Consider the following 27,461-nt stretch of genomic DNA (forward strand, 5'->3'; position numbering starts at 1 on the left):
TTGAAGGAGCAAAATTTAAAGACAATATGAGGGAAAATTTAAAGACCACCCCAAAAGAACAGTGCCGCGCCCCGGGATCTAAGTGGATCATTTGCACGATTGGCCGTCAAAGGCACTGGTCTTTAATTTATGTCCCTCAAATTTAAAATCTTTAATTTTTGTCCTTCGCCTAAAAACCGTTTTGGGTTCGAACCTCGGCTCAGTAAAAAAAAAATTAAAATCACTAGGCTGAGGCTTGTAGCTAAATTAGGCATGCTCGGGTAAAGTTAAGCCTATTCATGCAGAGGTTTGCCTCACTTCTACCTTAAGGCTTAACTTTTCGGGCAAAGTTAGGCAAACCTCTGCCTAAATAGGCCTGACTTTGCCCGAATAGGCCTAATTTTGCTATAAACCTCTGCCTTGCGATTTTTTTTAAAAAAAATATTTGACTGAATGGGGTTCGAACCCCGAACCCATGGATTTTTAGGCGAAGGACAAAAATTAAAGATTCCAAATATGAGGGCAAAAAATTAAAGACCATTTAAATACCTTTTTGCCTCAACCACCATGGATCGAACCTCGGCGGAAGCGTTGAGAAGATATTATGGGACTAGAATAGAGATATGCCCAGGGTCTTGGTTGGGTGCATGGTACACGGCATATCACACACTGTTGCATATTACCCAAGGTCTTGATGGGTGAATGTAAACAAAAAAGCATAGACCAGCGACATAGGTCGCACCCAAAGACGTAGCCCGCGCGCAACAATATAGGCCAGCGACATAGGCCACATCCGATGGCATATGCTAGCGACATAGGAAACTGTGTGCTGCGTACTAATGCATGGGTCCTTGGGTTGACAACATACATACAACCACTCTGTGCAAAAATCAAAAGAATGTATGACGCGGAAGATGAAGCCATGCTTCTTTGTTTACATTGACCCATCAAGACCTTGGATAATATGCAACAGTGTGCCATGCGCCGTGTACCATGCACAAGTGCACCATGCGCCCGACTAAGACCCAGTGCCTTTAAAGGACATTCCACACAAAAAAAAAAAAATGAATCTAATTAGACTAAAAGAAATAACTTAACATTTTTTTTTTTTTTTGTTGAAATTTGAAATCTGATCTCTTATGATTTTGTTCTACATTGTTGATCACTAGACCAAGAAGAAGCTCAATTTTCTTTTTTCTATTTTTCTCAACTATATATACATTCTAAACACCCTAATTATTTGTGAAAATTGTTTTTTTGCTTATATCTTTTTTGTGATGATTATTTAGTGGAGACGTTACCTGAAAACAAGAGGGAGTAAAATTCATAAATAGCCACTTTCAGACTCTCTCATGGGGTTTCACTTGTAGAAATTGAAATCCCAGAACACTTGCTATTTTCAAAGACATAATCGAAAAGTGGGCAATGAACATTCTCTCTTACATAAAGAGATGGTAAGACGTGAGATTTGACCCCATCTAACTTGGATATATACAATCTCTAAATCAAGGGGAAAATAACTGTGTAATTACATCGCATTCCACTCGGACAAAAAATATTGAGAAGCATGACATTATACCACTCGAACAAATTAAGGCTATGATAGCAACTTATCAACCATCCAGGCTATAGGAACTGTTGAAAAGAATGTCCATTTCTAAGTGCACAGCATTTTGATTTCTATGCATCAGTATTATGGTTTTCTTCATCTTCTGCGTTGGTCCCGATAGGGTCCTTCCTCCTCCTGGTCCTTGAATAAGCCTAGGAAAGCAAGAAACCCGAAAAAGAAGAAGCTACCTTTCCAATGGCCTCCACCACCCCCACCTCCACCTCCGCCTCCGCCTCCATCATCATCACGAGGGGCAAATCCACTCCCACCATCATCTAGTTCAGGAGATTTCTCCTTTCCTGCATTCAGCCTAGACATATCAGCATTCAAATGATACTTTACACTGGATCTTTATAAAGTGCAAAAGTAGCTGTTAATTTTTTGTTGATACACCTTGCTGAAAACATTGGTTAAGTAGACCTGAACTGATTCTATGATCTTTTTACAGCAGCAGGATGACGCGCAGACGCTACTAACCAGAAGTATAGCAGTGAAAACAACTAATAGCTTGTCTGGCCAAGTTTCTAAAATCAGCTTATCAGGAAAAGTGTTTTTTTCAAAAGTGTTCAAAAAAATACTTTTGATCAGAAGCAGTTTGTGCCTCGCTAATCAATTTGAAAAGCACTTTTGAGTAGCAATTAGTGTTCAGCCAAGCTTTTAAAAAGTGTTTTTCAAAAAAATACTTTTTGGGAGAAGCTACTTTATTCAGATTTCCAAAACAGTTTCTGCTTCTACTCAAAAGCACTTTTTCTTCTCCTAAAAGCTTGGCCAAACACCTCGCCATGCCTTTGCCTCTAATTAGTGGAAAAGATAAGCACGCAAAATACCTCTTCCAATATAGAAGATTCTCTTGCCAGTTGGGAAGCCGATGATGAATGAGGTAAAAGAGAACCAGTCAATGAGCCATTGCATAAACCAGCCACAAAAAGAGAAGTGGGTGTGGAACCATTGCAAGATTCAGCCTGCACTGCCAAATTTTGTTGACTAGCAGAAACTCTATTGGCAGATATTTTTGAGTTTAGCTCTTCCATCCGAGATGTAAACTCGTCCATTCGCTCACTCAGAGTGGAAATTTGTTCTGAAAGTTGAGAAACAACTAAGAAACAGCTCCCTTTAAAAGGCAATTCTTGTGTGATTGAGACAGAAAAGGAACAAAAAAGTAATGCAAGTTTGAAATATTATAAAGAGTTCAGCATAAGTAGGAGGTACTGCTAGAAAAATGACATCTCTTGTAAGGTATAAGAAATGATGAAGCTAAGCAGGGAAGCAGAAAATGAAAAACAGCATACATATAGCTGGACAAACATGTTAGAACAAAGGGAACAGCATTCACGTTTCTTGTTCTTGCTAAATTGGAAGCTAATGTATAACATACAAAAGTAGAATATTTGGCTCCAATGTGAAATACTCATTGTATTTAGAGTATCTCCGGTGCGCACTAACGTTATTCCAGTCCTCTTTGCAGGTAAAGATTCCAGCACCAAGTTCTCCATATCGACAAATCAACCTACCTTTTTGGCAAAACGAATGGGTTATTGTAATCAATTAGTATACGTACCCGCGCGATGCGCGGACCGTTTTAAAGAAAAAAGGAGCGGAGAAAGATAATATAAACATATGTATATGAACTACGTGTGACATATTTCAGATTTTATATTCTCATTTTTTTTTTTGGGACCAGTCTTATTACAGACTAATATTTTCTATGGTATATGTAGCTACTATTGCTTAATTACAGACAATTTCTTTAGACAGTATACAATCTTTTATACTCCAGAGGCTAATATCACAATAAGATAGATGCAATACAAACTTGACGATTATTGTGGACGTACTCCGAAAATAAAGGAATTGAATTAAAAGCGACTATTGTGGATGGACTCCAAACATGTCTTTAATAATATTTTTTTCCTTTTTCTTTTTTGCACTTTGTTTTTTTATTGTGAACCTTCTATAAAACACATTGCCTCCAAGCTGATGAGACCGAAACCAAAACAAAGTATAGAACATGATTAAAAAAAAACAGAAAAAGAAGGTCACTGTTAAGCATCTCAGAGATGATATGCACCATAAACATGCATATACGGAGGGCGATGACTTCCAATTCTCTTGCAGCCGCCATTGATTCGTAGTAATTATCTAGCCATAGAAGCTTTACACAATAGATTATTATCAAACTAATTATTCATTATTCTCCATACACGTACACAAAGTTAAAGGAAGTAAAAAGTTTAGAAATTTACAATGATACAAGACGATACTGGTGAGCGATTAAACATGGTAGAAGTGATGGCATCCAATTACTGTAATTTTGAAGTGGTAATATATCTGTGACTCTGCACAAATAGATAATAATGTACAAATGGTTTTGTCCTTCAAGTGCAAATTACTACTTTCATGAAATTTTTGTTTCATAGAGTCTTAGTATATTCTACCATTTTTATTTGATTCCTTTTCTATCAATAGAACAATGTGTATTGTTAATATAATTTTTATAGTTAGGTTATATTTTTGAAGGACACGAAAAGAAAAAAAAAAATATAAGATTGATTCCCAAGTTCAGAAACGTTACCATGTAATAATTGATTTTGGAGCCTCCCTTTTGTTTAAATCTTGCAAAAGCAAATGTCAAGTTCTCCATATCCAAATCTAGCATAGCTGCAAGAATTTGTGTAAATCTTGCAAAAGCAAATGCCAATTTCTTCTGCTTCCTCGTGATGCCTGAGAAAAAATAACAAAAGTTAGACATGCATTTTATGGTTCTTTTAGAAAAGATTTATGTTCAGGTCTGTCTTATCCAATATCATTAACATTATCACACATAAAATATTTTAGATAAAGTTTTATCCTTCAACTTTAGAAACATCTCAAATTCAAATAAATTTAAGTTTTTTATATCATTTATGCAATAAATTCATTCAGATAAACAAAGTTTAAAAGTTGATATTGAAAAAAAAAACTATGCTTTATCGATATTATTATCCATTCTTTACACCTGTACCAGATGCTCTATCAAAGATTGTATGCCGCCAGTAAAGTTCCATCCTAGCAAACTATAGACACAACATCAACAATAGATAAGTGAATAAATAAAATAATACCCACATTAATTCAGAAAGTATATATATAAAAAATTTAAAGTTACTTATATCGAAAGAAGCTCTCTTTTCATTCATCCAATTAAACAACTCATAAAATGGATTCAATTACTTGAGATAATTAACCACATCAAGACCCTCCGTGTTTTCTATAATTTAACAGCTAGAGCTATTATAATTAAGTATAAATATTTTAAAGAGTGTGTTTATGTTCTTCAACCAAACAGGAAACCACTTAAATCAAAATAACCAAAATAAATTATAGATGATATAATAAAGCTCAACTTTGGAGTTGAAAAAAATATAATTATCCTTAATTACATACAACACAGTCATATGGCAATTATGAATATTGCACAAAGAAAGAAAGGTTAAAAAAAATTATTTTTCAATTAATGGTAACAATTTATTTTTCAAAATTTCAAAGGAAAAAAAAAAAAAGAATTCATCACCACTGCTTCACTGGGAAAGGAGATCAAGCTCTTTAAAATTTCAGCCATAAAGCACAGTTTAAAATATTTGATCTTTGTAATCCTCTCCTTCTGTTCAGCCTGCCGATACCATATTTCCTAGCATTTAGTCAACTCCTGCAACTGATTTCTTATTTAATTTCATCATTTCTATAATCTAGTGACTGGCAAATGCCTAAAATATCAAAATGCATTGGTGGTAAAGATCATATAAACAACTTAAACTTTCAAAATAACAATGCCTACCTAATACCTATTGATCAGACACTGCAAGGACAAAAAATTTCATCACATTATACACAAAATCAGATTGTACCTGAGTCTGCAAAAGGATTGTTGACGCACGAAATCAACACTCAAAAAATCTGAAACAAAAAAAAAAAGAATTTTGTTTTTAGCAATATCCGAAAGTGCTAATGTGCTTGTGTATTTGAAGGTGTCGATGCCTTTAATTGTGGTGTAGTGCAAAAAAAATGGACGTGGACATGCATCCCCAAATCCATGCTCATCTCGGAGGTTCATAAGAACACTCTTGTGAGGGAGGAAAAAAAAGAGATTCAACAGTGGATGCGCTTCATTCACCCATAAATTAAACATCATGCAGCTATAATTTTATTAAAATATGTGTCAAAAGTTACTGACCAACTTACCATACAGAGAGGGATGCAGACTGTTTACTTCGGTACAAGCAAAATTAATCTAGCCTTACATTAGCAAAATTGTGATTATTGTTGTAGTTCGACTCCTTTCTCAGGCAATTGTGCAGTTACTAACATGTGGTAACTGGTGACGCTCCTTTTTTTTTTTTTTTTTAAAAAAAAAAAACAAAAAAAGAAGAAGTATTTGTTCCTAATAGAAAAAAGGGGACGTAGGGCGTTTTGATGCATGAAGTGGAGTTAGTGGGGAATTGTCCACTACTCCATCGTGCAGCACCTAACTTTCCTCGTATGAAGGAAGAACTGCCTCGTTTTTTTATATAATATATAGATTATAAGATTTATAGGCTTGAATAATAGCCCCTTCTCAATGTTTATTGGTTAAAACAAAGCAAATATGCTTTTTATACATCTATATAAACTACTGTAAATCATAAAAAAAGACTTGCTGTTCTGCATGGACTAAAAAGGGATCCATCATGGCAGATGTTTTCAGCCACCAGTCCCCGCGGTTGCCAGGATATCATCATTTGGCTTGCTTTTTCAAAGTTATAAAGTCTACTTACTTTGCTGATTCTGCAAACCAGGAGATCCAAGTGTGTGTTTCTTTAACTCCTACATCGAGGACTCATTTCATTCTGCTGAACAGACTTTCAGCAGAATTCTATCGATCACTGAACATCCAAGCAAAGGCAAATCTTTCCAAAGGTTATGTTGGTTTGATTTACACCATTCTAATATAAGGGAATATATAAATTGTCAAAAGATTTGACAGCCTGTAATTGTGTTCAAGGGCGTGATTATGAGTCATGATGGTAGTGGCTAAGAGGAACGAGCAGGAAAGGGTGATGATATACTTAAGTGTCAATAACAGCAATTGAGAATCAATTAATGGTTTAGGATTTAGGGTTTAGGGTTTTATTCCCAAAATAAAAGAAAATCAATTAATGGTGTTCAAAAATGATCTATCTTGAATTAAAATATTATATTAGAGCTAAACTTGTGCAATTTATGTCGAACAAATGCCCTGAATAGGAAAACATTTTCTAAGAGAAATTTCAGAAAACACCGAACAGAGGAAAAAATTGGAAATCAGTTCACGAACCAAAAATAACTTAACTATGTTGCCAGAATTGTGGAGACATCAAATTCTAACAAAAAATTGAACCTATTTCTCCGAATAATTACCTGATTAGCCACTGGCGCTGGAGAATCAGGGGTTCTCCCATCATATCTTCTACTATTAACCGCAAGTTTTGTCAGCTTGGACAGGTGTTTTTCTCGTTGTGTTGAGTATGACTGTGAGATACCGCTGCCAATAGTTACAGGCGAACAGATGATGATTTTTTCAGCGCAGAAATAAGTAGGTGATGATTGCAAAAGTAAAAACATCCACATAATGGTGCAATACATATAGCATACTTTCAGCATTAGATAACAATTTAGCCTTTGACCTACCGATTTAGAAACTTTGTTCTCCTATCTGCCGAGGCTCGGGACAAAGCTTCTCTAGGGCTTGAGACAAAATCATCTTCTATGCTCAGCTTTGTCTTCAGATCAGCTGGCAATGCCTGCATGGTCTGTAATACTGAGAACCAGGAACATTGGAAAAATTGGTATATAATTAGAATTTATGGTACCAGAACATCGTTTAAAAGCTTCTCCAGCTGAATTTGTTCGATGTAAGTGCGAGGAATATATGAACCATCCAAACCCAGAGAGTCAGCAACATATTTTACATGTAAGCGATCTCTTCCTTGCACCTTCATAAGCAAAAAAGCGTAAATAATAATTGTAATTAGTTTCTCAGGCTAAACAATGCCAGAATTGAGAAAGGGGAAGCTCTTTCTAACAGACTTTTCTGTGTTCCTTAGGTCTTCAGCAAAAGGGAAAATAAAAAATTAACCCACATATTCATCAGAAAATAGCTCCGTAAAATTCTTCATTAATATTTGTTGAACTTCTTCAACTGAGGTTTTAGGGAACTCTTTCTTTACCCTTTACTTCATTTTTCAGCATGCTTCCACGTTTATAATATGTTAAATCAAAAAAAGATTTTGAGATAAACACTTGAATGATAGTGATGAGCAAGCATGGTATCCAAACTGGATATTTCTCCTAAATACAATCCTTACAATTGTCTCAACCCCAAAAACCAAAGTCGCATCCAGCAGATTAATAAAATTAACCCATATTCTCGAAACAACGGATAGATAAAAAGACAAAAGAAATTCTCATTTGCAAATCATGATTCAAAATAAGATAAGAGCAATTTAGTAATTTGTGATTGTCATACCTGAACATAGTGACGATTAAGTTGCTCCAACCAATCTGTTTTCACACAAACCTTGTCATCAGAGAAGATGTGGCTGCTCCTTTTCAAAATGGTTGCAATTGAATATCCTAATGCCATCAACCCACCAAGAAGTCGTACACTGACCTCAAAGGTGATTCTTGGTGATATAATAAAGGGACTATCTGTAACCCATTCCTGAAATAAATACATGAAAATCCTCAGAAGATGCAAGATTATTAGTGTCAACGTCAAGATTACTATTTCTTGACATTCCTCACAATAAAGCTTTTAAAAATTGAACAGATACCAATAGTGTACCCAAACTAGGAAGCAGGGAAATAAATTCCAAAGTTGTAAGGTCTTGACTGCTCATTTATAGCAATGTAGCAAACAGAATAACAAGCTGAAACACAGCAATTGAGTTTAGGTGAGAGATGAACTTGGATTCTCCTCTTACGTATCTTCCTTGTAAGTGAGTCAGGTCGTCCACATTATAAAGACAAATACGATCTGATCTATCCATGATTTTGGTATTAAAAGATCTTGTCTCCATACAGGGTGCAGGATGCTCTACCAGGGGAAGACAAGAATGCAACTAGCTAGAGCAGGATGGAGAGAAATTAAATTATAATGTCATATTAGAAAAATGTCAAAAATGAAGGTAGTCAGACGATAGATTGTTCTATGGTTTAGTGTCCAGATATATATGACAAAACAGCAGGGTTCTACTCAAAAGGAGTTAATATATATTAGATTGATTGCTACATTTCTTCTGCTGTATCATATGGTACACCTCAGGGCCAGATTTCTTAAAGATATTCCAGCAAGCTCTATAACCAGTAGATCCTAGAAATTTTAAAGGTAGTTCATTCAGCATACAGCAAATGACCGACAGTACATGCTGACAGCATTTTTGCTGCTCATCAATGGTATTGATGCATCTCGATCAAATAGATGATATGAAAGACCCAAGCAGCTTAAACAATATCAATCAAGTTTACCATCTGAAAATGATAAAATTAGGTGACAAGTAGCCCGACTATTACTGACTGATATGCTCAGCATGTAAACAAGGAACTTATAGGTCACCTCAAACATAAGAGTGTATTTTCCATCCTTGTTCCTCATCCTCAGATATGATTGGCAAGCTTCAGGATCTTCACCAGGAGGTAGGAGATAAATATCATAAGTTTCCTCTGTAGTTTCCTTGTATTCATTTGAAAACACAGCCTTGATCTGGTCTACAGTCACAGTTTTTGTTGACTGTAAAATATATTTAGAACTCATCAGTCCCAAAAGTTGTGCTTGCATAGTCATAATAGAAAACGGAACGTAGAGAGAAAGGTCAAAATGTTAGACCTTTAAAACATATGTGGGGTTCTGAAATCCAGCGAACGGGTTAAACTTGTTGATAATTTTGATATGAGCTGTCTGTAGATCAGGCTCAATAAAGGCTTTGTACATAGGATACACCTGTTGGAAGAATGCCATAAAGATCACTGTACTTAGCTGCTGAAAATGTATAAGGAAATTTGAATTAGATATATTTTCAATATATTTGAAAATAACAGAGACGGAACCGTTTCAGAGATTTGTTGGATTATCTCCTCGGGCTCTTGTCCAGCATGTTGGATGTCCCTAAGAACCCGTTTCACTAAGTCAAAGTGCACTCCACCAGTGACACACACACGAAGATCTAGCAATGGCCTCAATTTCTCACTCAAGGCGTATATCCCTTCAATTATAACCCTTCAATTATAACAATTCGAGATCTTGGAACTTCTAGTGTCCTGTCAAATCAATGGTCCAAATAAATTATGGGATCAGATACAAGTAGATGTCCATTTTACATTGGCAAGTAAGGAAATAAAATATTTTATCGGAAACGGTTCTTGATAATTAATTTCAGATGTTCCTCCATGAATCTCTGCTATGTAAAGCCCTTCATTGTATTTTGATAGGTCCCTGCCCCTCTTCTTTACACCATTGTCTTCTTAGCTTCTTTTGTCTCTGTTCATGTATCTTATTAACTCTTTGTATTCCTCTTGCTGATCCTCTATTAAGATCTCTATGTGTGTTCACCAATTCATTTGATTGTGTATGAATCAGGTCATGAATGTAATCAAGCACCAGGTGGGGTGAGGCGGGGGGGACCATGCTGGTTGATCCCAAATCACAACTCTCTGTCCTCTTCACAAAACAAATCCGACAAATGATGAGCAAAACTTCACACGAAAAGATATTGTATATCGGTCAGATTAAGAATGATATGCAACGTCTTTCGTGTGCTTCAGTCAAATGTTACACACATACCGTAGAAAGAAAACTGAGGTCTTAGTGTCTTTCAAATATCAAAGTGGTTAATGAGCAGTATAGGTAATTTTTAAAAATATGCTAAACCCCACCACAAAAACCCTCTCCCCCTCCACAACAAGTATTTTTCTTCAAGGAATATAAAACAACAAGAAGAAAAAATCCTAGCACCAAGGGGATAGCAGGAATAGAGAGAAGAAGAATGACAACTGACCTATAACCCACGCGAGAGCTTGATTTAAAATCGTATATAGGAACTTGAACAGGCTTCCCCGCTTTCAGCCCATGTATATTCTCGAGTAGAGTCTCATAGTCAGTCAACTGTCGATCTGTTTCAAAAATACCAGAGCATAAAAGTTATTGCAAATCTTCATCTTAAATTGCATTAGTCACAGCACAGCATAAGGTGGGGCCAAAGAAAACAATTAGAAACTAAAGCAGAATAAAACCGATATGCTGACGTGATTCAAAACAGTTAAATATGGCCTAACCATTTCCACAAGATCACACACTGAAATTTACATCTCAAACTATAAGAACATTCAATCAAATTGCGCTGCTTATTCTTTATAGCAGACACACACATCCAAAATGCAAGGTAGTTTTCAATTCAAAAAAAAAAAAAAAAAAGTGCATTGTTTTCTTAATGATCCTTTGTGGCATTCTACAGGAACACCTTATGCACAAGGCCTTCAGTGATCCTGATATAGAGACAGCTAATTATCAAGATTTTTCAAGAGTTGTTTATAATCGAGTATTTTAAAACTCTATTGCTCAACCTTCCATCAGATGAAAACAACTTAAACCAAGAAACTCGTCTGTTTATTTTAGTTTCTGATAAAGAAGTGCAAAAAGCATTAAAGTTGCATACCCTGACACGATTCCACTTATGAGACAAATATTAACACTTTTAGCAAAATATTTGATGATTGGTTCCCAAATCAACATCCATAGAGTCCAGAGAGATTTAGACTCATGTACAGTCTTCACCTAAAAAAGAACTAAACTGAAAAACTAATTTAAGGAGAGGTGACAGCTGTACAAATCAATCAGAATCCCTGAAAGAAAAGGAGCAATGAGATCTGCAATTGGAGAAACTGGCTAGCACCCAATATTTATTCATTAATTCAAGAAGACTTGATACTTTTGCATTTTCAATTTCTGTCATGTAAGAACAGCGGCCACGCTTTAGCTGTGACAATAGTGGTCCTTGTTAGTATTTTACTCTTATAATTCATGATCACATTAATACAGCTACGAGAATTACCATCAGAATCATCTCTTAAATTTTCTCTCTTCAGCAAAGGAACAATATGTAGTAACACATAATAAGTGTATGGATATATATCCTCAATGCAATTTTCAGTATAAACGAGTATTTGTGCATGCTTCTCTAAGAATCCTAGTTTTTGCAATCTCCTTCCCCATTTGGATGATATGAGAAGTCTGCAGTTGCTATGTGAAGATGATGCAAATAATAAATAAAGTTGCTACATAAGGTCACTACAAGAATTAACTCATAGACATCAGCAAAATTATTTCACGTAATAACCTATTACAAAGACCGAAAGCAAGACTACCGTCAAAGTTTCCATCAACGATACGACTGGGCTCATTGTAGTTGTCCATGTTTATGATACCAATACTAGGCATAACATTCAGGATCTTTTCTGTGAAAACGGTCTTTCCAGCCCCCGAAGGACCAGCGACTCCCACCAGTACAATTCCTTCATTCTTCTGAACCAACAACTGGCATGCACGGATCACTATAAAGAAACCCTTCTCAAATGATAGCTGATCTTGAATTGGGACTATCTCATAACGAGAAGAGTTGCTTCTTTTTACCAATTGAACTTGATCTCGTAATAGGCCCGATCTTCTTCGAGGTGAATCAGCGTTGGAAAGAATATCCTGGGCCATTGAATAGCTGGAAAATTCTGCAAATTAAGATGCAAATAAGAAATTTAAATAAAAACTTCAATCCAAACAGAGTAGTCTTGCCGCCCCCCCACCCCCCCACACACACACGGCAGAACGTCTTTTAGGAGGAATAGGATATCCGACATCATCTGCAAGAGAATTTCATCCACAAAGAAAAAGTTTCAACTTTTGTATTTGTTTGGAATGCTTTAAACAAAAAATTAAAGTTCTGCAGATACCAAGTAAAAGTACCATTTCTTGAGATGATACTGATCATGAGAAAAATGAGGTGTCAAAGCAGCCCTTGATGAAATCAAAGCAAAAGAAAGATCATTTAATCATTATCAAGGAGGTTGAAGTAATGCATTTTACAACAAATAGCAACAACTGAACTTTACATCTCACTTTTCAGCTTGCAGTTCAGAGAATTGGAGATACTCCAGCAACGCATACCACACCACTAATTGGCAACTTACTCTGTCCCAAAATAGTCGTTACATTTTGCTTCCCGATAGTAAACCAAAATGATCCTTGAGTTAATATTTTACAACATATTATTTGTCATTCTAACTCCATTATGTCGCAAAGCATAGCAGGTCCTCAGACTAGTTAAAGGAAAGGTTTTAGTACGCTAACGGCGTAAAAAATAGTTTAACTATGATGAATCTCCGAAAATGGATTCCGGCCAACCTCACTGATTTGGAAGTGACGCGAAATTGGTGAATTGATTAATATTCTAATGTTATTTAAGAAGAAAATGGTAAATTAGAGCAATTTTTGTATAGTTTAAAAATTATCTACAATTAATTTTCAAATGATCAATAAAAAAAAAATGACTAGTTTTAGCACTCAAAATTGGTCAAATTAACCCTAAGTAGTGAAAGTGAAACAATTGGATCAGAGAGAGTTAATTTCTCTCATCATTCCAAAGAGAGAAGATTCCAAATAAGAGTTTAAGCTAGCTACCTATCTTAAGAATGAAACTGCAAGATTGTGCTTCCATAGAAAAGAAACTACTCATGGTAAATATGACTATATACTCCATACGATTTAATTCCTCATTCCTGGTGTCAGTTGATACAGTGAACTACTAATTCCAAATATCAATCAGAAAGTAGATAACTTTGAGATAATAGAAATCTCAATCACAAATTCAATAATAAATTGGAACTGCATGCTAAACCAAACAATTTATACGTGAATTAAAAAGTTCTATGAAAATCCTCGTACCTCTGATCAAGTGAAAAGACAAGTATTAAATTAAAGGGCGTTAGAAATTTGCAAGAAGGTTGATTTGTTTTTATCTAGTCCAAGTGAACCGAACGGGAAGAAGAAGAAGAATATAGCAAAGTGGACTGAGAGTTTGTTTGGTTATTTTGTCATTGCCCGTCGCTGTAGGACATGCCAAAGAAACATGTGGACTCCATTAGAGAATAAGGAGGGAAAGAAAAAGAACAAGCACCCTGTACTCTGTACCGTTGCGTAGAAGCAATTAGGGCTTGTTTGGTTTATCGGCTAGTTATGACAAGATTGCAATGTACAAGTTGTCATTATTGTGTGGATAATTAAGTTCTAACTTGTTATATATTGCACATCTCATACTCATAATCTTATTTTATATTCTATTTCTCATTTATATAGCAAATCTTTATATAATTTAATGTGGTTATTATTTAATACTGTCAATTAAATGTTGTGTTGGTTATATAGTAATAATAAATTATTTTATTTTATGCAAATCCAACATCTTGCTAGTTAATGATAAGATTAATGATGTCAATAAAATTAACCAATATCGCCATTAACAATAATAATTCAAACATGAGATTTTTCAAACTTGTAAAATATTTGATTGAGCATATAAAAAGTAATCACATATTTTGATATTCACTGAACTCTGCATTGCTAATACCTCACAAGTTATACAAAAGACGTAGTGTATATTATAATGTAAAATTAAACACAAGAGGTAAAATTAATGCTCAACTCTACTGGTAAATGTATTATGTTAGTCACGCTTGGCAACAGATTAATTATTTCAATTACTTTTTGATTTTATAACTTATTGTTGATTGTGTAATTTCTCATTCATATTAAAATTTGTTTATTTTTGGCGTTTATATATAATATAAGAAAGATATAGAATAAAAAAATATTATATATATTTTTAGTAATGTCAAATCTAGCACACTTAAATTCGGAGACGATGAAGATATGTCAAATGAAAGAAATATGGGACGAAGAAGATTTCATTTATTAATTCTTAAAGAACGCGAAAAGTCAAATATAGTAATATGATCTCAAGTAATATGGGAAGAATAAATCTATTCATATTTATTAACTTTTTAAAGAACGTATTTAAAAGTCAGTTTTGATGAATGTGGGATAAAAGTCAGTTTTGATGAGTTGACACCATTATTGTTCATTTATTAATTCTTAAGTGAACGTGAAAAGTTAACAAGTGAACAAGTAAAAGTGCAAATTCAAGAAATAAATATGTGTCGGAGATATTAAAATTGAAGTACACGTAGGGTGTATATGAAGAGAATAAATATTTTAAAAAGAAAACGTGAAAAGTCAAAAATGAACAAGTAAAGTTGCACAGAGGAAATAAATACGTGTCTGAGAATTAAAATTGAAGTGAAAGATACATGTATACGAGTAATAAGAGAATAAATATTGACAAGAACGTATGAAAAGTCAAAAGTGAACAAGTAAAAGTGCACGGAGGAAATAAATACGTGTCGGAGAATTAAAATTTGGCATGTATACGTGTATACGTGCGAACAAGTAAAGAAGAGAATAAATATTCGAATTAAAATTATGACATATATATATGTCACATGGGATTTATTAATTCTTAAAGAACGTGAAAAGTCAAAAGTAAATAAGTAAAAGTGCACTTAGGAAATAAATTTGTGTAGGAGAATTAAAATTGAACTGCATACGTCTATATATGAGAAGATAATAAATACTCAGCAAGAACGTGAAAAATCAAAAGTGAACAAGTAAAAGTGCACGGAGGAAAGAAATTTGTGTAAGAGAATTAAAATTGAACTGCATACGTCAATATATGAGAAGAGAATAAATATTCAGCAAGAACGTGAAAAATCAAAAGTGAACAAGTAAAAGTGCACGGAGGAAATAAATGTGCCGGAGAATTAAAATTGAACTGCATACGCCTATATATGAAAAGGAAATAAATATTAAATACTATGACATATGTCCACGTGGATAAAAAAGCAGTTGGTTAAAGTGTACAAGTTATATAGCTCTTGGTACAAGCAGTCAATGCTGTGTTGGTTCCTCTTCCACACTTATATATAATAGAATTATAAACGATTCATGTACAATGAATTTAGTGTAATCACTATGTGAACCAAATGACTCTTAAAATTTGATGTTACTTTCGATGTTGATGTTTGTTTATAAAGTTACGAGTTTAGAACTTGAACTTCAAATAACGTAATTTTTACAAATTAAATAACGATCTTAAGGTATATCTGAAGTGAATTATATCCTAACGAGTTGATTAGTGTGCGTTTGGACAACATTTCAGTTGAATTTGAAGAAATATTTAAAGTTAAATTATTTTTGGTTTTCAGTTTCACAAATTATTATTTAAACTTGTTGTAAATATTGGCGGATTCAGGATTTTCACTCAGGAAATTCGAAAATAATAATAATGTTGTCTCTAGGAATCAAATCTTGGAGGTTAGAGTGAATTTTGAATACTCTAGACCACTTGAGTTAACCTTGCATTTGTTAAGGGTATTCAAAATTTATATGTACATAAATATAAAAAATCTATCTTGTATATATAGTGTAAGTTTTTACCGAAAACACCCTCAAGCCCACTTAAATCCGCCCTGGTTGTGGAGTATTTTGGATATGAATTCCATTTCCATATTATTTTTTTTTGGCACTACCAAAGATGATGATGTAGCTTTCCTAATTCAAAAATTAATGCTCCCTCAGCTCCAAAATAATTGAATTTTTGGGATGTGACACACCTATTAAGAAATCTAATTAATTGAAATAGTGAATGTCGAGATTTAAAAAAACTATTAAAAAGAAGAAAAACTTTGGAAAAATTAAATCAACAACTTGGACTTTGAAAAATGCACTTATTTTGAATCAAAGGAAGTTGTCTCAAAAACTCAGTTATTCGGATTTCATTTCACCGTAACTAGACCTTCACATTGACATCTTTACCCTCAACCAAAGCCACCGACAGTGCAAGTAGCAAGGAGAAAACAGATAAAACACAGTATAAAGTATAACGTCAATGGGATCGGGAGTTCACCCTTTGCAAGTCAACTAGGTAAGTAAAGTAATTAGAACTCAATCGATAGGCACACATGTGGCAGATCCACATGGGGCAGATCCAAGAGAGAAGAAAACGTAAATATATCAAACCAGATTATTAAAAAAAAAAAAGAAGGGTTTTAAGAGAGGGAGAGTGTGTGAGATCTAAGACTGAAAGGTAAGAGGAGCTGACCATTTGATCACAGAAGATATGGGGTGTTCGTTTTCGGGGTTGAATGCTCTATACGACGCCGTTAATGGTGGTGGTGATGTTTGGATCAATGATAATCGCTTCAAAATCGTCAGGCAGCTTGGAGAGGGTGGTTTCGCTTACGTTTTCCTCGTCAAGGAAGTCATATCTGACCCTTCTAACCCTGGCGTTTCCAAGAAATTCAAGGACTCTTCTCACATATCTGGTACACACACTCTCTCAACTCTATTTTCTTATAGTTAAATTCATAATTTCACCTTAACGCTTAGTTTTTAATATTTGTACTTGTGGTCTGACAATTGGCTCAGCTTTGTGCATAATGGGTTTTGTTCCTTTTCTCCAATTTTATGCGATTTGTTGGTTCCACTTGGTTGTCCGCAAAATTGCGAGCAGCTGCTGGGGTTGGGGGTGTTTGCTCTTAATTGCATTGCACTCCGCGCTTTTCTTTTTTTTTTATTTTTCCTGGATTGAAGTATCATTATATGTATATGTATGGTGATCATCTTCAAATTTTGGATCTTTGTGATCACTCATGTTACAAGTGCTTTGGCAAAGATTGCTCAAATTCTCTATTTACTAGAGGCGTATTGGAGTCCCGTAGCACTTGTATACTCCCGTAGCACTTGTATAGTTTGCTGCAATGACCTGCCCTAAACTCGCTGTAGGTTTGTAAAATATTCCTCCCAACCCCTAACTTCTTCATTTGGAGAAAAAGTAACATACCAAGAGAACTGAACTCTATTACATGTTTTTTAGTATCGGGAATGAACATTAGGAGCTTTTGGGTTTGGTATTCCTTTTTTTTGGGTCTCTGATTGGCTTTCTTTCCGTTGTTAATGATATTTTCACTGAAAGTGGTGCTTCAATTCTTTTTGCCAGTCAGTAGGTCATTCTTTGGTAGTTATTGGCCCAGTGTGAAGTGATTCATGAAATCTCTCTTTGGAAAAGGGAAGTGCAAAGAATAAGCTGCCTTTGAACCTGTGTAAAATAATTGCATTCATATTCTTTTAATCTGTAAGGAAATATTGAAATCTCTCTCTTTATGGACAGACGATGGAACTTATGCCATGAAGAAGGTTCTTATTCAGAATAGTGAACAGTTGGAGTTGGTGAAAGAGGAGATCCGTGTTTCATCTCTATTTACTCATCCCAATCTGCTTCCTCTCCTTGATCATGCTATCATTGCAGTCAAGGTAATTGCTGCAGGCACCTTGAGTTCTGATCTCTTTTGTTAGTAATCACTGATGAGTGATGTTCAAGTCTATGCTTTGTGTGAACAAGAAGGCTTTGCACAACTAGGTGGTGGAAAATTAAATTTAGACTGCAGTATCATCCATGATAAGTTATCTTATCCATTGCCTTTCAGGAACTCTTAGATGTACTCCAAGGAGCTGAATTCTTTCTTAAAGATAGTGCTCACTGTTCTTTAAACGATGGTCAAATTTTAAATACTATAACAGAGCTTGAACGATCATGTGGATTAGAAAGCAAGTTTTCTCTGTATTACTTTTCTTCTTGAGAAACCCAACCCTTCTTCTTTTCCCTTTTCTTCCTTTGTCCTTTTTGGTGTTTGGGTTGTTTTTGTGTGTGTGTTTGGGGGGGGGGGGGGGGGGACACATGAGGTGGTGAGGTATTGCTCTTCTAACACACTCCGCTTATTGAGCAACTCTCAGTTGTCATTTATAAAAAGGCAAGTTATAATTGTGTTATAGGCTTATATAGCTGTACTGCAAACTATATGCCTGCCGATTTCTGTCTTCCTTGGACCATTTTCTCTACTACATGTTTGATTCCCTTTATATTCTATCTAAATATCTTACTCTGTTGGATAGGCCGGACCAGATCAATCCTGGAAGCATGAAGCTTACTTGTTGTTTCCGGTTCATTTGGATGGGACACTACTAGATAATGCCACAGCCATGAAAGCTAAGAAGGAATTCTTTTCCACTTCGGATGTTCTTCAAATATTTCGTCAGGTGAATAAGGACCAGTATTTTTGCAAATGTGCTGTTTCTTGGATTTTTGAGAGAATATAGTGGGAGGATATAATCAACTCTCGAGCCTAGAAATGTATTTTAAGAAACAACGTTATGCAGCTTTGTGCAGGACTCCAGCATATGCATACCTTTGACCCTCCTTATGCACATAATGATGTCAAACCCGGTAATGTCCTTTTAACTCATAGAAAAGGACAGCCACCTCTTGCAGTATTAATGGATTTTGGAAGTACACGTCCTGCGAGAAGGCAAATCCGCTCTCGTTCAGAGGCCTTGCAGCTGCAGGTAATTTTTTTTCAGATGTATACATACTTCCTGCTATTTGTATGCCTATAAACTTCTAATAGAGTCCTTCTTTTGAAAATATCTGACAGAACGTTTTCATCAATGCTATTGCTTTTACAGGAATGGGCAGCTGAGCACGTTTCCGCACCCTTTCGAGCTCCTGAATTATGGGATTGCCCGAGCCAGTGTGATGTTGACGAAAGAACTGATATCTGGTCATTAGGTTGTACATTATATGCAATAATGTAAGAATACTCTCAGCTCTTTCTAATACTTGAAGCTTCCTGTGCAAGAGAAAGTAAAATCCTTTGTCTAGTACACAGCTGATAGTTGTCTTCCTGTGTAAGAGAAAGTAAAATCCTTTGTCCAGTACACAGCTGATAGTTGTTGTCCAAGATTTGGTTCAACTATCCTATTTCTTGCACCGGCTGCTCATGCACATAGTATTAGTATTTTGGTGCTTGTACTATTCTGCAGTCTTGTGCAAATTGCCCGTAATTGGAGCTGATATTTCCAAAGTATAAATCGATGGGAAAACCAGATAGTAAATAACAAGTTTTGCTCAAGTAAAAGGGGTTGGTCTTACACTGCAAATAGAGCTCCCTGCTTTTTCCAATGAGACTACTTTATCATGTTAGAGACCAAGTTTTTAATATTTCATTCTGTTTTCATGTCGTAAAGAATGGATCTTTGGCCTAACTCAACCCCAAAAGCTTGCTCATAGGGTGAGGATTGTCCAAGTCCATATATGGAGACCAATTACCCATGGATCTGTGGGACTCTTAACACGTCTTATTTTATTTTATTTTATCTTTTGCTGTCTCCTATCTTTGGCATTGCAAAGGATCGAGATATCTTTTGATCATGAAAGTGGTTTCCATGTGGTGTCTATCAATAAGAAGTAACCAAATATTTTCGTCGTCTCTATTGCAGGTATGGAGTATCTCCCTTTGAATATGCACTTGGGGAATCTGGTGGAAGTCTGCAGTTGGCTATTGTAAATGCACAGATAAAGTGGCCAGCTGGGCCTAAACCTCCATATCCAGAAGCCCTTCACCAATTCGTGACATGGATGCTTCAGCCTCAGGGAACAGTTCGACCTCGCATAGATGATATCATAATTCATGTTGACAAATTGATCTCAAAGTTCTCCCATTGAAAAAATAGGCCACGATTTGTTGGGTTAGTTTACGGGTGAATCATCTTATAGCATCATTTAGCTTATTACATAATATACCGCAGAGTTACTATTCATTCTTGACTTTTCCCTGTTGAGATGTGAGTTGCTTTTGGTTAGATTATATTTGTGGGAAGAAGCTTTGGCGATTATATGTTCTTTCTTTACAATTACTGTATTATTTTTAGTTAGTCCAAGGTGAATCATCTACTCTTTTGTTAACTAAAGCAGCACTCTTGGGTGTGTTTCGTACGAGGAAAATATTTTAGTCCAAGGTGAATCATCCACTCTTTTGTTAACTAAAGCAGCACTGTTGGGTGTGTTTCGTACGAGGAAAATATTTTTCCTCCGTACCAAACAACATCCCTTATGGTGCTTATTTTTCTAGAAGCTTATTTCGAGAACTAGTAAGTAGTAAGTGTACACTTTTATCATGATTGAGCAAAACTCCGTTTACATCTCAAAAACCTATTCCTGCTTAATGACGTTAATACTTAATATTTGCTTTCAATGGCTTTGTTCAAGGAAATTTAGCAGCATTAATGTTCAACATGCTCATTTATATCCCGGGAGCAAAATTCCTGTATAATTGTTTTGTTAAATTTCAGATGTCCCTCGTACTTTTGGCTGAGTAGCTGAAAATGCAGTGAATTTTATCTGTTTAGGCTTAGAGGTGAAACAATTGATACGAATTAATTGATAGTTTATCCAAAGAGCTACTCAGATAGACACAAGATCAACAGTGACTTGTTTTATACACACAGGCAAATACTCATGAACGGAGCCAGGAATAAAGAATTTAGCTATAGTCAACTATGTTTAATTGTTCATCAACATAAATTGATGCTGCCTCTACAAGAAATACAAAATATTTGAATGCTTCGACCCTCAGCCTCGACATAATCATGCTTTCAATCTTAGCTACTGAAGGATCAGTCTTCGTGCTCATCATCTGATTCAGAATCTGCAAATCATAAAAAATGCAGTGTTAGATCACAAGCTTGCTGTCAGGCTGGAAGTATATATGATCAAATGAAGTAGGGTTCTTTTACCTTCTCGAACGTCATCAGTAACATGGCCCGATAGGATTTGGTTCACAAGCATCCGTACTATGAGTCTAAACCAAATTATGTGAAGAACCAGCAAGCATATCAGCATTGCATTGAACACAACGTAAAGTATGATTCCAGTAGTCCGTTCCTTCTGCACATCTACTATGAAGAAAAGTTCGTAGCTGCACACAGTTGAAAAAGAAATAATGAAATCTTGATTTATCTAGGCAGCGCTTTACTCCTTTATTTCTAAGAAATTAATTTAGTACTGTGATTAATGGTGATTGCAGTTGATAGGAACTCACCAAGTGCTACGGATTACCCAGAAGGGATAGCAGATTATACGAAGTAATGTAAAAGCCAACGCGAAAAGACAGAAGAAAATATCAGCAATCATATCGAAGCCACTGTATTTTGATATCTTCGCAATTTCCATAAGTACATCACTTCCGTCATGAATAGCTAAAACCACTGATCCAACACGCCCAAACCTGCAAAACAGAATGGTTCAAAACTAACACTACCACATTTCTGTTGGAAAAGAATTCCATCTTCTCTTAGTTTTACCCGAATATGTAAGACAATACGATGAGTGTTACTGTTGTTAAGTGATGAACAATTTGAGCAGCAAAATCAGAGCGTCTTGTTTCCCAATAAAGCGTTGCAAATATGGAGTATAAGTAGAACCCTCCAGCATACATGTACAATAATTTCAGCTTTAATCTGCCATAATTGAATAAATCAGGTTATAAACATTATCTTCCTGATTCAAATATAAACAAATTATATCTTAAAAAGTGTCAAGAACCTTACTTCATTTTCAGATCAGGCCAAACCAGATCTCCAGGTCCTGCCCAAAAATATCGACTATCTGTAAACCAAGGCTCATTAATAGTCACAGAAAGTGCAAGTAACTCAGCAGATAGAAAATATATGAATTTCCATGCTGACTCTTTGAATTTGTTGATCTTCTTCCTTTCTATACGACTATTGATATTTACAATCGCTTTCGCTCCAAAGATCATGCGCTTAGCCAACGCCTAGCATCATGGTAAAAAAATATAAGCCCGGATCCAAATCAATCTCAGATTTCCAAAAAAAAGATAGAGTTTTGTTTACCTCGAAAACAAATTTGTCGAATATGACTCGAACGACGGGGAAGAAGAGAGCAAAAAAGATGAGAAAAATCAAATCTTGATACTCTGGGAAAGATTCTTTATCCCAATCAACTGAAACAGCGGCTTGATACAGGTTTTCCATTTTCAAATCAGCTGAAATGAACTTTTCTTTTTTGTTTGTTGTTTAGAATGAATTGAAGAAAAAATGTTTGAATTGCTGAGGGTGTAAAGAGTGTTGATTTGTAGGAAAAGACATGATTATGTTTGAGATGTGTCTTGGAAGTTTCGATTGAGGAATATTATAGTTGAAAAATCAAATATGGCGGGTCGAGTCTTTTGATTAAAAAAATACAACTTTTAGTCGCAATTGGGTGGAAAGGACAAGGTAGCACGAGAAGATTGATTGATGAGAGACGAAGAATCCAAAACTGTCCAACATTTGATTAGGTACGGAATTTAAAAAATAAAAAGAGACTTTTATATCTTGTGATCTCAAATTAAAGATACGTATAATGAACTAAAATGTTTTTCGAATCTTGTAATTATAAACTTGTGCGTATGATATTTGAATTGTCAAACTTATTAAATATAAAAATAAACACACTTTTTGGGATTTATAAAAAAGGAAAGTAAGACACTTAAATTGGACAGAGAGGGTAATATTTTGTTATTATCAAATTACTTTATGCAAAAAATAACCAATTTTGGGAATTCATGACATTGTCCTAAATTTAGTCTAGGATATCTGTCGGATGGAGTTTCTAAGTAGGCATTTGGCCATAGAAACCAAAAAAAATTTCACTTTTTTTTTTTTTGGAATTTTAGAGTTGGAGATGGAGTTGTGTTTGGCCATAGTTTTTGCACATAGTATTTTTTTTTTGATGAAACGTACTTTTTCAACAAGGTTTTGATTGTGGAAAAAATGAAAAACAAGTTTATCTTGTTTTTTAAATTTCAAATACAACTTCAAGTTGTATTTGGAATTTTCATGGCCAAACACTATTTTTTTTAAAAAATGAAAAAAAATTCCGAAAAAAAGTAAGCAACTCTTCAAATACGTGATTTTGCCTTGCATTGGGCAGCCCAATAATCCGAATTTGGTTTGCATGAGGGCCATTAAAGAGGGAAATACTTCATATCAAGATTTCGGGTCTTGCATTTTTTTCCCCTAGTTAAATTGGGGTCCTTAAAGTGGTGGATAGTTCGATTTTGAAGAGGAAAAATAAAAAATCAACCCATTTGAAGGGCAAATCGTGCAATTAAATGCAGGATTTCTCATACCCAGGCCTCGAATTGGCAACTTCTAATTAAGGTTGGAGGTATCCTACCCATACCATCATAATTCTTGATGGTGATAAATTTTTTTAAAATCCTAACACAAGTCAAAATTGAAGTTTCGTGTTTATTTTTTATTATATAAAATATCAGAGACGAAAATGGGAAAGAAATTACGAGGTGGGGAATCAAATTCTCACTGACGCAATAAAAATTTAGATAGTCATCAACTGAATTACTAAGATTTTTCGAGTTTCATGATAATAAAGTCATAAGTTAAATAATGAATTCGGTATATTTTCAATGCGGCGCGCCGTTGCTGTCGCAAAAATTTCACCTTCTTTCTTCTCTACATACCTTCATGTCTAATTAAAATTGAGTTTGACTTTACTAAAATACTAGTACTACATATTTTCATTTGTTGAAAGTTTGGGCGTGATTATCGTTTTCAAGGTGGGTTCCCTCATGTTTCCCTATTGGTGCTTTATTAAAGGAAGGTTCTTCTATTAAATATAAGAGAACCTCATTCTAGTGATGTCAAAGTTAGCCTAACTTTATATAATAAGTTCACATGCCTAAAGTTTGACGTATTAGATGGGTTGACCAAATTCCAAAATGAGTTCGACTCGGGATTGAGTGGTCAAATTTTGAGCTAAATAGGTTAAAAACAGACCAATTTCAATTTTGAGCTAAACAGGTTAAACAGATATCAACTTAACAAGTTGACTCACGATCAAATATTTGAAGCAGGACCGTCTCAATAAGATTGGAGGCCTAAAGCCAAACTTCAAGAGAAGCTCTATTTTTTTTTTTTTTTTTAGATAGTCACATATATTGTTATTTAAAGTCTGCATTTTTAGCCGTTTTAGATACAAAATCATTAATTATCTTTTTATAATGGGATAAGGCACTGTTACCCCCCTGTACTATACCCAAAATTGCTACGACACACCTTACCTTTTTTGAGCCCCTATTACCCCCTAAACTTATTTAAAATGGAATAATTACCCCTAAACGCTGATGTGGCAAGGAGAGTGTGTTTCACTCTTTTGAGAGAGTGAGAAATATAAAAAGGAGAAAACTTAATTTTTTTTCTTAAAAATCTGCATTTTCTTAAAATTTGAAAATAAATCTAGTCTTCCACATTTAGTTTTAAAAAATGGGTTTTCCACATGTTAAGAAAATAATTAATTTTTTCAAAATTTTATAAAAATTCAGCTTTTTTCACATTTTGGCAAGAAAAACACTTTTCCGCATTTTATTTGAAAAATAAAAGTGTACTAAGAAAATGAAATCACGAAAATCAAGATTTTTAAAGACATTTTAAAAAAATAACCAAGTTTTCCATATTTTTAACAAATCCATTTTTCCATATTTAAAAAAAAATCATTTTTCAGTTTTTTTTTTCTTTTTCAAAAACGGGTTTTAAAAAAAAAAACAAAATTTCAATTTTTTTATTTTAAAAAAGGGTTTTAAAAATCATTTTTTTAAAAGAAAATTCAATTTTTTAATCCATGTTTTTAGTTTTTTTTTTTTAAATGGGTTTAAAAAAAATCAAATTTTCAAATTAAAAAAAAAAACGGGTTTTAAAACTCTTTTTTTTTTAATGAAAATTTAATTTTTTATTTTTATTTTAAAAAAAAATTAACACGTAAGCTGAAAAAATTAAAAAAAAAGAAGAAAATAAATAAATACACACGTAAAGGAAATGTGTATGTCACTCTCCCATACGAGAGTGGGCATCGTTTACAGGGGTAATTATTCCGTTTTAAATAAGTTTAGGGGGGTAATAGGACCCTAGGAAAGGTAAGGTGTGTCGTAGCAATTTTGGGTATAGTACAGGGGGGTAACAGTGCCTTATCCCTTTTATAATCGTCAAAAATAATGCAAAGTTGTTAACAATTTTTGCAAATCAGTTTATTCTAAAAGTAATTCAACTGACAACATAGCTAATCCATCACATGACTAAAAAAATTGCTTCTAAAAAATTGCTTCTCTTTTTTTTTTTTTTTTTTTTTTTTTCTAAATTAAAATTGTGTACTCCGTCTGTCTCAATTAATGTACACAATTTAGACTTCTAGAGTCAAACTTTTTTATTTTTATCGTGAATTCGGACATACAATCCTTAAAGTTTTTGAAAAAACAATTTACATATTTAGAAATTATATAAAAATACTACTAATCACAATAATTTTTAAAACAAATTAGCCATAAACTTATTAAAAAATGAGGCCCTGAAAATTTGGGGGCCCAAGGCCATTGCCTTAGTGGCTTGAACCTTGAGCCGGCCCTGATTTGAAGGTAGTTTAATATACTAAATAGATATTTCTCAATTCTCTAAATAAAAGATAGAACTAGACAAAAAAATGGAGAAAAACTAATGCTTACTATAGCAAGAAGTTGCTTTAGGAGTGGCTTTGAGCCGGTTAAATTGAATTATGACTCATAAATTCAAATGGATATGACGCAATCCATATTAAACCGAACAATTTTAAGATGGGTGAAGTGATGGCTCATGCTTAATCTATTTGACATGTCCAATCTTAATTCGACCATCATTCCATGCCCCTACTCAATTTTAATCTTAATATGACAGTGGTTTCTTATTCTTACCTAATTTCTTTGAGATGAAGCAAAACACCTCCCCCCGTTTTTTTTTTTTTTTTTTTTTTTTTTTTTTTTTTTTTGTGTGTGTGTGTGTGTGTAATCAATACATATTTTACAACTACTTTTGTGGTGAAAAATCTCAAAATCAAAAGAATATAGGAGAATTAAGGGCAAAGCAATTAATATACATATTGGGGTGATTGTTCCAATTATTTTGCTCCCCCGCCCCCAAGTTATTTTCACGAAAATGCTAGTTGTGCTTTTTAGTTTGATAGGAAAAATGACATGGCAAGTGAAGCGCAAAGTGCCGGATTTGACGGCATCATGGCAATGCTCCAAACATACTTGGATCGGGAAGGTAAAATGGAAGAGGAGCGAAAACTCGTCCATCAATACATTTTGGAAAATGGCAAAGCTATAAAAAGAATGAAAGATTCAATTGAGGAAGTCAATTCCTTTATTGCCACGGATATATCTACTCATCAAAATGAGTTGGATGAAGAAGAGATTTCAAAGCAAAAAGATGAGCCCCAAATTTTTTGTGACCACAATGAAAGTTATAAAAGTGAAGAAATGGTTCAACTTGAAGAAGAGCAAAATCTTAAAGAAAAAATCTCCAATTCTCAAAAAGAAGAAATTGAGCAAATATTGAGTAGCATAATGGGGAGAAGTGAAAAATGTGGGTAAGTCTTGGCCAAATGGTGGGAGAAAGTCCACACGCGGATAATGAAAGTGTCCAAAATATGAATTTCACCAAGGATGGATTTTTAGAAGTTGTGAACGACTCTCACCATGAAAGAAAAACTTAACAAAGTGGAAATTGTGAGCCAAGATCGGCTGATGCATCAAGCTTAACAACTTGGAGCCTATGGGGATCACCGTGAAGGTATTTCACGAATGGTGAAAGAATTTTTAAAAATTCATGTTGAGCAAAGTCAAGAAGTGGAGCTACTTGAAATTGCTATTTGGAAATTGGAGGTCGAATTGAGTGCAAAAATTGAGGCATGTAATGTTCAACATCAAATGGTCATGGATAGTAGTTTTGAGTTGATTTTCAATGAAGAAGAGGTTAAGATTGATTTTTCAAGAG

General features: G+C 34.5%; 3 protein-coding genes across 3 annotated transcripts; 1 reads left to right on the plus strand and 2 right to left on the minus strand.

Annotated features, from left to right (window-relative positions):
• Positions 1-2,363: 2,363 nt before the first annotated feature.
• On the minus strand, positions 2,364-13,719 carry LOC132041582 (inorganic pyrophosphatase TTM1-like). Its single transcript, XM_059432284.1, is given in 13 exon segments — positions 2,364-2,684; positions 4,184-4,187; positions 7,001-7,124; positions 7,271-7,383; positions 7,453-7,575; positions 8,109-8,303; positions 9,198-9,371; positions 9,468-9,581; positions 9,689-9,856; positions 9,859-9,898; positions 10,636-10,750; positions 12,002-12,358; positions 13,572-13,719. Coding segments are annotated over 12 exon segments (1,812 nt in total). The 5' UTR covers positions 12,342-12,358; positions 13,572-13,719; the 3' UTR covers positions 2,364-2,382.
• A 2,915-nt stretch (positions 13,720-16,634) lies between these two features.
• LOC132041580 (uncharacterized) lies at positions 16,635-20,443 on the plus strand. Its single transcript, XM_059432282.1, has 6 exons — positions 16,635-17,065; positions 17,911-18,053; positions 18,693-18,836; positions 18,957-19,142; positions 19,263-19,387; positions 20,076-20,443. The coding sequence occupies exons 1-6, from the start codon at positions 16,861-16,863 to the stop codon at positions 20,299-20,301; spliced, it is 1,029 nt and encodes a 342-aa protein (XP_059288265.1). The 5' UTR covers positions 16,635-16,860; the 3' UTR covers positions 20,302-20,443.
• Positions 20,444-21,100: 657 nt separating this feature from the next.
• On the minus strand, positions 21,101-22,787 carry LOC132041581 (alternaria stem canker resistance protein 1). The gene is made up of 6 exons (XM_059432283.1): positions 22,491-22,787; positions 22,185-22,411; positions 21,939-22,094; positions 21,677-21,862; positions 21,372-21,553; positions 21,101-21,283 (listed from the first exon to the last, which is right to left on the minus strand). The coding sequence occupies exons 1-6, from the start codon at positions 22,629-22,631 to the stop codon at positions 21,252-21,254; spliced, it is 924 nt and encodes a 307-aa protein (XP_059288266.1). The 5' UTR covers positions 22,632-22,787; the 3' UTR covers positions 21,101-21,251.
• Positions 22,788-27,461: the final 4,674 nt, after the last annotated feature.

This window comes from Lycium ferocissimum, unplaced genomic scaffold (genome assembly GCF_029784015.1).
Source record: "Lycium ferocissimum isolate CSIRO_LF1 unplaced genomic scaffold, AGI_CSIRO_Lferr_CH_V1 ctg10760, whole genome shotgun sequence".
NCBI lineage: Eukaryota > Viridiplantae > Streptophyta > Magnoliopsida > Solanales > Solanaceae > Lycium > Lycium ferocissimum.

Excerpts from the sequence above, each read along its gene's own strand:
- LOC132041580 (XM_059432282.1), top strand. The coding sequence starts at position 16,861 with ATGGGGTGTTCGTTTTCGGGGTTGAATGCTCTATACGACGCCGTTAAT. Across the intron at positions 17,066-17,910 it reads GGACTCTTCTCACATATCTG|ACGATGGAACTTATGCCATG; the intron begins GTACACACACTC and ends CTTTATGGACAG. Across the intron at positions 18,054-18,692 it reads ATGCTATCATTGCAGTCAAG|GCCGGACCAGATCAATCCTG; the intron begins GTAATTGCTGCA and ends TCTGTTGGATAG.
- LOC132041581 (XM_059432283.1), bottom strand. The coding sequence starts at position 22,631 with ATGGAAAACCTGTATCAAGCCGCTGTTTCAGTTGATTGGGATAAAGAA. Across the intron at positions 22,412-22,490 it reads TCGACAAATTTGTTTTCGAG|GCGTTGGCTAAGCGCATGAT; the intron begins GTAAACAAAACT and ends CCATGATGCTAG. Across the intron at positions 21,863-21,938 it reads GTATTGTCTTACATATTCGG|GTTTGGGCGTGTTGGATCAG; the intron begins GTAAAACTAAGA and ends TCTGTTTTGCAG.